The sequence below is a fragment of the Octopus bimaculoides genome, chromosome 12 (genome assembly GCF_001194135.2).
Source record: "Octopus bimaculoides isolate UCB-OBI-ISO-001 chromosome 12, ASM119413v2, whole genome shotgun sequence".
Taxonomy (NCBI): domain Eukaryota; kingdom Metazoa; phylum Mollusca; class Cephalopoda; order Octopoda; family Octopodidae; genus Octopus; species Octopus bimaculoides.
In genome coordinates, this window is record NC_068992.1 from 214,837 (window position 1) to 226,222 (window position 11,386).

Below are 11,386 nucleotides of genomic sequence, written 5' to 3' on the forward strand. Positions count from 1 at the left end.
TAAATTAAGTACCAGTTATGCACTGGGGTCGATGTAATCGACTTAATCCCTTTGTCTGTCCTTGTTTGTCCCCTCTGTGTTTAGCCCCTTGTGGGCAATAAAGAAATAAGAAACGTTAGCATGCCGGGCGAAATGCTTAGAGATATTTCGTCTGTCTTTACGTTCCGAGTTCAAATTCCGCTGATGTCGACTTTGCCTTTCATCATTTCGGGGTCGATAAATGAAGTGCCAGTTGTGTACTGGGGTCGATCTAATCGACTGGCCCCTCCCCAAAAATTTCGGGTCTTGTACCTAGAGTAGGAAAAAAAGAAAAAGAAGTCATTGTAGTAGTGTCGATTGCAATAGCATTGATGACGGAAATGAAGGTCGGGAGGTTGTGGAAAGAAGTGTTGATGTTTACCTGTTGTCATAATCGTTGTATCAAAAGCGCGTGGCTGAGTGGTTAGGGTATTCAGCTCACGATCGTAAGGTCATGAGTTCAGTTCCCAGTGACGCGCTGTGTTCCCTCAGCAAAACACTTTACTTCACGTTGCTCCAGTCCACTCAGCTGGCAAAAATTAGTACTACCTGTAATTCAAAGGGCCAGCCTTGTCACACTGTGTCACGCTGAATCTCCCTGAGAACTACGTTAAGGGTACACGTGTCTGTGGAGTGCTCAGCCACTTGCAATTTAATTTCACGAGCAGGCTGTTCTTTTGATCGGATCAACTGGAGCCCTCGTCGTCGTCGTAACTGTTAGGGTGTCAGTTAGTTGTGTCAGTTACTGGTGGTGGCGTTGCAGTCACTACCATTACTACTAATATTACACTTTAAAAAATTCTTTTTTCATTATTCCTGAAGATATCTTATTTCTGTTGAGTAAAATTTTAAATAAACATTTAAATATCTGCAGTATATAAATGAGTTCAACTTTAACATGTGAGATTATAATTGAAGCTTAGAGTATGAGACTACGCTCAGAAAAACTCACGTTTTAGCATAAAATAGAAACTTTTCTAAAACTGATTAAAATGAATTCTTACTATTTTTTTAATATTTGGTTTTTATCGTCCGTTGTGAAATATCTTGAAAAATTAGCTGGTGTTTTAATTTTAAAAATATGATCTGTAATATAAAATATGCATAGATTAAATATTTTAATGATTTCAGAGGTCAGATCAAATCCTTTATATTCCTCACGGTTGTGTCGCTTGGCAATTGTCGTGGTGGTGGCTGCTGCTGCTGTTTGTTGCATTGGTGAATGAAAATGTATTTCTCGGGCTGCGTAAAGAAGTGACTGACAACAAGATTTTATTACTGCACATAGAGTTTTAATTTTTTTGCTTTTTTACAAATACTAACAGCAATAATTGCTTACAGACAGGGACATACTCCTCAGTGCTTACGACAGGTTAACTGATATAGCAATCTGTGGCTGGCTCATCACAGCTGGAAAATAATTGCGCTATATTCGTGGCAACGAAAATTCCTGTCTACTAGCTGCAATCTGTCTTAATCAGTTGGTTGTGGTGAGAATGAAGACGCATGCGGCTGCCTCAACATTTTGCGATTAACGCTAAAACTCACCTTTTTAAATGGCGCAAGGAGAACATTTTAGAAAATCGAATCACGCGGTGGCTTGTTGCTAATTGGTTACTTAATAAACCGATCACGGGAAACTACTGTAGTTAGGTCGTGATGTATGACCAGTTATCAAGCGGTTAGGTTTTGAACCACCGCTACAGTGGTAATGGACGTTGTGGTAGTGCTACGAAGATGGCAGTGGAGAATTTTCCTTTTTATTTTACTAGAATTTATATTTTTAAAAATTGTCATTCAACTCTTGGGAAAACTGAACGTGGCCATTCTCTTCGTAATTTTTAACATTCAAAATGTAATTGTTACATTTGGTCACGGTTTTTTGTGATGCTAGTTGGTGGTAACGTTTGTTTCTTTGATATTGAAGTGGTGGTATTGGTTAATGGTGCTATTAGTCAATAATGGTTGTGGTGATGGCGGCAGTGGTGACGTCTGTTTCTTTGCGACTGGAATGATGTTGTTGATTCCTGCGTTGGTGGTAGCTCTTTGTTTATTCTAAGTACTCGTGGTAGCGGCGGAGGTGGCTCAATTAATCAAAGGAAACTTGTTGTAAAGAGTAGTGTCATGTTTTCCGTTGAATTTCCAAGGCCTAACAAATAAATGATGAATAATTAAACAATGAAAAATAAACGGAAGGAATCATTTTCTGATAAACGGCACAAAGGAAATATGTACCGCCATCATCAAAATTTGTGTATGTGTGTCAGTGTGTGTGTGCACACGCGTATGTGCGTGCAGGTGTAATATGCTTCTGTATGTTTGTATAGGTCACTGTGTACGTCCTTTTCTTGTTCTTCATGTACGTTTTTTTATTTTATATATATATATATATATCAGACCGATGTATGTATATAAACATCATATATTGGTTGGAATTATTGTAGAGGGAATAAATTACAACCATAATGTGGTATAGTAATTAATTAATTTATTTATTTATTTATTTGACAGTTACTCTGAAGTTTCTCTTTGTCCTTCTATAAGTAATGCGATTATGAACGCAGGTGATACAACACACAAGTGTTTATATACACACACACACACACACACACACACATATATATATATATATATATATATATATATATGTAATATAGAATCAGACAAGAACACAAAACATCCAGATGGACGATACAAAGAAAACACGGACAGGTCATTCGGAGTTTTCTTTCTCCAGTCGAGATCCAGATTATCCTTACAATTTCGGCTGGTTATTCTCAATATTTCTCTAATCTGGCCAGCCCCAAGGAAAAACTAAGCTAAGAGCATTAGTTTCCTTGGAAGAAAGCAGCGAATGTATATAAAAACAAGGACGGAAAAACGAACAATGATACACAAATACAGTAGGAATAATAACGGGACATAACAACAGATGTCTTTCGACAAAGGACGAATAAAATTAAGCTGGCGTATATGGCGTATATATATATGTATATATATATGAATTTGTCCAAAAAGAATTTCGTCTGTTAAAACCCTAGGCGGTGCAGCGTGGTGGTGACAGCTGTGCCGTGTATGTGTGATTTTGACCTTCAATCTAATACTAACCACATCATGGTACATTAGTTAGTCATCTATCACACATGCTTGAGTGAGTATATTGAACAGCGAATTCATTTGGAAGAGAAACTTGTTTGTGTGATATTCTGTTCCTAATTAAAATTTGACTGATCAAACGCTGCAATGGTTCTACAGGAAGAGTGTTTTGGGCTGTATTATCATGAATAGAATTTCAAATCAGAAAGGTCATCGATTGAAGACGATCTCAAACGTGGTCGATCTTCCAGACTGCGAACGCCAGCCCATTGCGAAAGTGCAGCCTGTTATTCGTAAAAAGTCGTTTACCAGTGTGTTCGTAAAGTGTTTCGAAAAGTAGGCCTCTGTAAAAGTGCTTTCTATATGGTTTAATAGAATAATTGAAGACGCATCGTGTTATTGTAAAAATTTGTTGACAGATGAAGAAAGAGAGAATCGAGGCTCAATTGAAATAAAGAATTGTTTGTCATTGGAATGCAAATAGGAAATTTGTCATTGCAGTTGCAGAAACTTGGCTACACGTCTACAATGTCAAGAGAGAAACGTCGCCGTTACAATATAGTGGATTAACATCACAGCAACAACAACATATCCAGCCACTGTCATTTTTTTTTTTTTGGTCTTTAGTCGCAGTAATTTCTTATCCAGAATCATTTTCTTTTATACATATTCCTGGACACGCAGTGAATCATCACTCCGATTCTCTTTGATATGTTTTAGATGTGTAGCAGTCAGACATCACGTGCAAACTTCAACACTTTCACGTGATCGGTCTATTAAGCAACCAATCAGCGTCAAGCCGTCGCGTGATCCAATTTTCTAGTTTTCTGCTCGTACTCTATATGAAACTGCGTTTGGCGGTAAATCATTGCAGTGCGTTAGAAGACGCCCGAACGATATCCGTTTCCACTCCAGCTCGACGGACCGCGTAAACGGCTCAGACAAAGTGCAGAATGCTGAGGCAGCTGCGGTACGCTGTGCTTAGCGGTATTTCGCCTGTCTTTACGTTCAAATTCCACCGAGGTCGACTTTGCCTTTCATCCTTTCGGAATCGATAAATTAAGTACCAGTTGCATACTGGGGAACGATGTAATCGACTGGCTCCCTCCCCCAAAATTTCGGGTCTTGTGCCTTGAGTAGAGAAGATTACATAATGCTATCGTTCATATTTGTATCTTTTGGTGTCTTGAGATTTTCTTCAAATGAGGAAACCATAATTGTTCTGCAATATACATGAGCTGGTTGGATTTAGGGAGAGCTGATAAAGTCTTCTGTAAAAATATGTGAAAACAGACTCTGTGTGCGTCCGTACGTACACGCGTACTTGCGTGCGAGCGTGTGCGTGTGTTTGTGCGTGTGCGTGTGGCTATGTCCTTATGTTTGTACATTCCATAATCTGCCCTAATTACATCGTTTCTGGTCCAATTATGCATTAAAAGAAATAGAGCAAGATCAATAAAAAGTAGAAACGAAAAGCTAAACATAAATCGGTCCAAAAATGTAAGTCGAACTATTTCTCTACTATCCTTAAACTATAATAAAGTTGTTAATTCACATAGTAAGACGGCAGCAATCAATGGCACTGTTGACTGATTGGCTCCGATTTAATCTGATGTTTAAAGAAGGATCTATGGAATTACGGACTGCTGTCGTTGCACCGAGATACTTCCATCGATTAATCATTATGTTTTGAAAGTGAAGGAAATAAAATGGTAATGTTGTTGAAAGAAGAATTGTATAAAAGAAATCAAACAAACTGGAGATGCTGTAATGTACTTCAGGCTACTGTTGGTTGTGTATCTCCGAAATACTTGCAGACGTGCGACTCATAGCTTAATTATACCCACAATAATCAGTTATGAAACAAATTGACTGTTGTGACATGTCAAGTCTATCTTTATTAGAAAAGCAGGATGGTGCCATAGTTTCTACAAAACCTACAAGATTAAGTGGAAATAAAACTGTTGGAACGTCTGCAGGTCAATGTATAAAATGAGGAGAATCAAGTAAGCTTTGGAGTCGGTAATATCTAGCAATACAGGTAATCATTGTAGCTGTTGTAGAAGAGACAAAGGTAGGGATATACTGCGAACGTAGAAAACTGGTTGTGACGTACTGACGAATGAAGATTAACAGTCAGCCTAAAGATTTTCTCATGCATTCCAGACTGTGTGTAGCAAAACCATCCTTCGGAAACTGAGAGCACTATACAGAGCAGGGCTGCGTAACCGTTTTAATATCTGGGCCAGATCCAAAACCTGGATTTTTTTAGGGGGCCGCACCAAAAGAAAAAAGTAAAACACAAATCGGTTAAAAAGAATTTATTATATTTATAGGAAGAAGACCGTCGGTAGCCGCCAGAGTCGATTAAATAAGTACCAGTTACGCACTGGGTCGTTCTAATCGACTTAATCCTTTTGTCTGTTTTTCTGTCCTTCTTTGTCCCCTCCGTGCTTAGCCCCCTGTGGGCAATAATGAGATAAATCGTTAGTATGCCGGGCAAAATACTTAGCGGCATTTCATCCTCTTTTACGCTCTGTGTTCAAATTCTGCCGAGGTTGACTTTGCCGTTCATCCTTTCGAGGACGCTAAAATAAGCACCAGTTACGCACTGGGGGTTAATGTAATCGAATTATCTGGTCCCCCGAAATTGCTAGTCTTGTGCCAAAATGTGAAATCAGTATGTATTCAGTACCTTTAAGATGGCAGAATCGTTTCAGTGCCGGACAAAATGCTTAGCAACATTTCGTCCGACTTTACATTCTGAGTTCAAATTCCGCCGAGGTCGACTTTGCTTTTCATCTTTTCGGGATTGATAAAACAAGCACCAGTTGAACTCTGGGGTCGATGTAATCGACGTACAACCTCTCTCGAAATTGCTGGCCTTGTACCAAAATATGAAGCCAATATGTAATGAGCATTTTCTCTCTCGTTCATGTGTGTGTATATATATATATATATATATATATATATATATACATAGACACAGAGTACACATACACACACATACACACACGCGTGTATAGTAGTAGTGGTAGTAGTGTAATAAGTAATCTCGTACGTTATATATATTTACTTTATCAACGACAACTTGAAGCCGTGATGTCAAGTGCATTCAATAAATAATTCAAATCTCAGACATTAAGGACCTCAGTGTCGATAATAAATCTTACAGTTTATCTCGTTATGAAGCCCGAGATATTTAGAAGAGAGAAGCTAGGAATTGATGATGTCCACAAGTTTTCAGATTAGTTTAGTTGCCTACAGTCGAGCAGTAGTATGTCTGAAGAAGATGGATCCTTCACCTATCTCCACGATGAGCATTCCGTTGTTTAACTGAACTCGTTAAATAAACATGTAAGCAAAGACAGCCGGCTGGCAGAATCGTTAACACGCTGGGCGAAACGTTTGGGGCTTATTCTTCCCTCCTTACGTTTTGAGTTCAAATTCTGCCGACATCGACTTTATTTTTCGATCCCCCACCCCGACGCCATATTTTCGGGGTCGATAAAGTAAGCACCAGTTGATCACTGGAATCTCTATGTTATCGATTTACCCGATCTACGAAATCGCTGGCCTAGTGCCAAAATTTGAAACCTAATTAACATGTAAGTGGGTGAGTATTCCATAGACGTTTGCACCTTTAATACAATATACATGATGAGACTGGATCTTAGAATTTCAGGAACAATACAGCTGACGAGATTCCACTCAGTTTTTGCCCACCTAATTTCAATCACAAAATTTGCGTCCACCTGAGATAAAGGTAAAAAATACTTGATGACTGAGATGCTACCTCGTGGGATTGAACTCAAGGCTCAGGATTTCGAAGAGAGCATCTTAACTATTAAGCGCTGCTTGCGTTCTGTCTTTGAACTTACAAACTATAAATATTAGAAGTGGGACAAATGTTAGCTCTTCTACGTGGTAGTGTAAGCTGATAGAAACAGCAGCTAAATCTTCCTTCAATAATTCTCTACTGTTTAAGAAAGAGAGGATAATGTATTAGATATATATGATGGCTGAAAGTAAAATGAGTTAGTCATGGCAGAATAATTTAGATCATTGCTTGACTCGATCCGGGCAGAACAAAAACAACACAATGCTAAGATTACAGAACTAAATAAGTTTTGGGCGATATTTAAACAATTCTACAAGATGGATGGACAAATTTTTTTTATTTCTTAAGACTGTCTATAAACTTACAAAAATGTTCCGCATCAGCAAGTTTTTCAGGAAAGCATTTTATTAAATTTCTTTGAGTGACAAATGAACAAATTAAGAGAATTTTTTTTATACTTAATGACTTGGCTTTTTTCAATAAAACATCTTATATTTAGAACCAACGGAGAATATCTGTATAGTCGCTCAACCTACCAGAAAAAGAACAAAATCTCCCTCATATCACACACTTCTCAAAAATGTACTCCTAGATACACTATCTCTTAAAATAAAATATAAAAGAGATGACCGTGTTTGTAATACATTTGGTCTTAGGTATGTCTATTCTGGACTGATTCGAGATTAAATTACAGCACTTTTCTTTTTAGTTTTCTACGGGTTTCTTAGGCATTCAAGAACGTTCAATATTCAAAATCTGATCGCAAACGTCGTTGTCATCTTCATCCTTACAGTTAGTTTCTTTTCACCTCGATCAATTTTTCGAGGAGAATTAGATTAAGTGATGTATATATTGCGCAAGTCCCATGTAGTATCAGTAAGCTTGCTGTAAATTCCAGGCAGTATATCTCTCCCAGTATATAATTATTGTTACTGCTATTCGTAAAAGACCACCACGGTTTGATTTGATTGTGCGTTAATAAAATCTGTTAAATGCTCGCTGGTGTTGTTCTGTCACTTTTTCACGCAACCCCAGAAACATATTTCCATTCATCAGCTCAACCAATCACCACAGTAGACCAATAACAACACCCAAGTGACAACCTGTTTGGCTTTAATGAAGGCGGTAGGCAGGTATAGATAACTAACATACTGGAAAGGCACACAAAGCGTATTATCATATTTAGTTTCATCCCTTCCAATTCTGAGTTCAAATCCTGCTTGAGCTAACTTTTTCTTTTATATCACAGGGTTGGAAATATTACAGACCAACAGTATGAAAAACATTTTTGTCTTCTTCCTGAGATAGAATCAGTGAGTGATAATTCCTATTGGTTTCAAATTTTTGACACAAAGCTAGCAAGTTCGGGGGAGGGGTAAGTCAATTACATCGACCCTAGTGCTCAACTGGTGCTTATTATATCGACTCTGAAAGGATGAAAAGTAAAGTCGAACTCAGAATGTAATGACGGACGAAATGCCGCTAAGCATTTCTCCTTGTGTGCTAACGATTCTGCCGGCTCGCTGCCATGATGATAATCCCTATTAACTGTAAAATTGTCTTTACTTTTCCTATTCGTAAAACACTGACCTTTTGCTTGTATAGGAAACCTAGATGATTGATGAAAGGGGTAGAAATAGCCAACAAAATAAAGTATCATCTAAATGCATTTAGTTTGATCTCTTTGAGATTCAAGTTCAAAACCCGCGAGAGTTAACTTTATTTTCATATCCTGGAACCTAGATCTAATCACCGTCTTTCATTAGCTGAATGAAACTTTGGAGGCATTGAGAATCGAAATAAATCAATAAATTAATGAAGCTATTAAAAATATTTCTTTAAACTGGAGACATTGGCAGCAACTATTTCGCCGAGAGTGCAAAATCGATGGTTGCAAGGCGTAAATAGTCTGCTCTTTGTTACGATTAATAAAAAGAAACCAAATAGAGCCACCACCAAAGAACAAAATGTAACAAAACAATGTTTAAGCATCGATTATTTCCCTTGCAGAAACTGAAATTATAATTGTCCTCAAGACTGTGTATGGAGATGAAACTTTCTTCTACATTAATTACGCAGTCAATTTGTAATGCAATTATATGTGGAAATACGAATATATTCATTAGGGAATTAAACATACCGAGACATTCACCACATTTCAATAATATGCAAATAAGTCATTTCTTAATTGTTCATTAGAGAAGTGGCAACACCTTTGAGCAACAGGAAATTCCCCTGTGACTCAGTTTCGATTCTCAGTCGGTGCTAATTCATTTACATTGTTAATAGTGGATGAAATAAATATGAACATTATGGTAGGCCCATTTATCCTACCAACCAAAACCTAAGGATTCACTGTCTTTACAACATAGAAAACTAATATTTTAAGGAAGTGTCTGGAGCGCTGTCGATACAGAAGCAAGATCCAGTTTTATTCGGAGCCAGGGAAAAACATTGTCTTTCCAATTTTTTTTTTTTTTGTCAACTAACACGGACAAAATGTATACAAACGGTATACATTTTCTATAAAATCAGTTTTGTTGATTCTCCGAAACGCGATGAAAGCATTAAATAAATAATTATCCAATCTATACACATACACACACACACATATATATAACTTCGGATTAGCTATAAATATGAAAATGAAAAAAGAAAAGAGACAACTTTCGATAATATACTTTAAATGGTAAACAAATGTAGATCAATTATGGCCATATTTTTCAAATAAGAGGTAGATACACTGAAATAGATTTTACTCATCATTTTCTTCTCCGTGTAGACTTGAACTGGAAAAGTTTGGAAAAGTTTCTTATGGGTCTGAGCCGTATTACACGCAACTACGAGAACTGAACTCACGGATGTTATGTTTCTTGCTCAGAAATAAAATGTCGTACTTACCTGTATTGGACTATGGTAGACATTATCGTTTACTTTCTCATATTTGTCCCTTTTGTTAAATGTTTGTTTTTATGCTTTACTTAATTATTATATTGGCGTTTTTCGAGTATTTCAAATGTTAACTGGTAACGGCACCATAGTCTGTTGGAAATCAAGGAAATAGAAGAAATGCAATTAGACCAAGAGACTATTAAAGTACACAGCCACGCACGCACACATGCACAGGCACGCGCACACACATACGTATACTGAGACGCACACATACGAATATATACATACATAGAGATACATCTATATGCATATGCATACGCATATATATATATATATATATATATATATATATATATATATATATATATATATATATATATATATATATTTATATATAGACATCTAATACGAAGGTAGTCAAAAAGTAATGCCATTTTGTTTAGAACAGGTATAATTACCAACACAGGAACATATATCATACGTCAAAATGAAGCTGGTCCTCTGTGAATCGCATCCCCACTTCTCAACATAGTCACCGTTTATCTCAATAGCAATGTTCCACCTTCGAGTGAGAGCATGTATCCCTTATTTACTTTTGGAGCGGTTTTGTGTTTTTCTTATTTCTTTATTGCCCACAAGGGGCTAAACACAGAAGGGACAAACAAAGACAGACAAAGGGATTAAGTCGATTACATCGACCCCAGTGCGTAACTGGTACTTAATTTATCGACCCCGAAAGGATGAAAGGCAAAGTGGACCTCGGCGGAATTTGAACTCACAACGTAACGGCAGACAAAGTACCGTTAAGCATTTCGCCCGGCGTGCTAACGATTCTGCCAGCTCACCGCCTTTGTTTTGTGTTTTTCTGTTGACGGTTTTTTCTGGTTCCTTCGATACTGGCTCTTTGGTTCACTGAGTAACAAATTTCGCTTCAACACGAATAAATGTTTATTTTCAGTAAAAATTTCTTATTTACTTTCTGCCCGTCGTATTAAGAAACAATTTCTATTATCAAGTTATTTTCATTGTTTATTGTCTTCTGAACTTATGTATTAGTGTGTACGTATATAACCACGCCTAGAAGGAAAGTGTCAAATTTGTCTACAATGTCAAGGTCAGCCAATATAATGCCTCTGTCTAGGGAAAGAGAAACAGCTGCAGAAAGGGAAGCACGCCAAGAAACGAACATACTGTGCACTACAAAAACCAGAGCATCTCAAAGTGATAAACAAAGGTATGCACGGCTGACTAGTAATAGTATCCCAGCTGCAAAACGAAGAGCGGTTGCAACAGCTCAGAGAAGCAACTTCTATGAAGCAGTTTTCAATTATACAGTTCATTTTGCAGATGACACTAGAGTTTCTATTGGTGCAATGATAACTGAGTGCATACATTGTAAAGCAAGGAAGTAGCCTGGAGAGACATCTGCTCTGTGCTGCAGTGGTGGAAAGGTTAAACTCCCAGCAATCTCCCAAAGCTAGACAAAACGTGTTTTTAAATTACGTATATTTACTTTATATACATATATGAGTTGAAACT

The 11,386-nt window shown here is 37.3% G+C and overlaps 1 protein-coding gene across 1 annotated transcript in view; it reads right to left on the bottom strand.

The window, feature by feature from the left end:
- LOC106880139 (voltage-gated potassium channel subunit beta-2) overlaps nucleotides 1–9,991 on the bottom strand; it is a 153,501-nt gene extending 143,510 nt beyond the window's left edge. The window contains exon 1 of the mRNA XM_052972030.1: nucleotides 9,857–9,991. Coding sequence (XP_052827990.1) covers nucleotides 9,857–9,879 — 23 coding nt within the window. The 5' untranslated portion in view covers nucleotides 9,880–9,991. The remainder of the gene's footprint in view (nucleotides 1–9,856) is intronic.
- Between the last annotated feature and the right edge of the window lie 1,395 nt (nucleotides 9,992–11,386).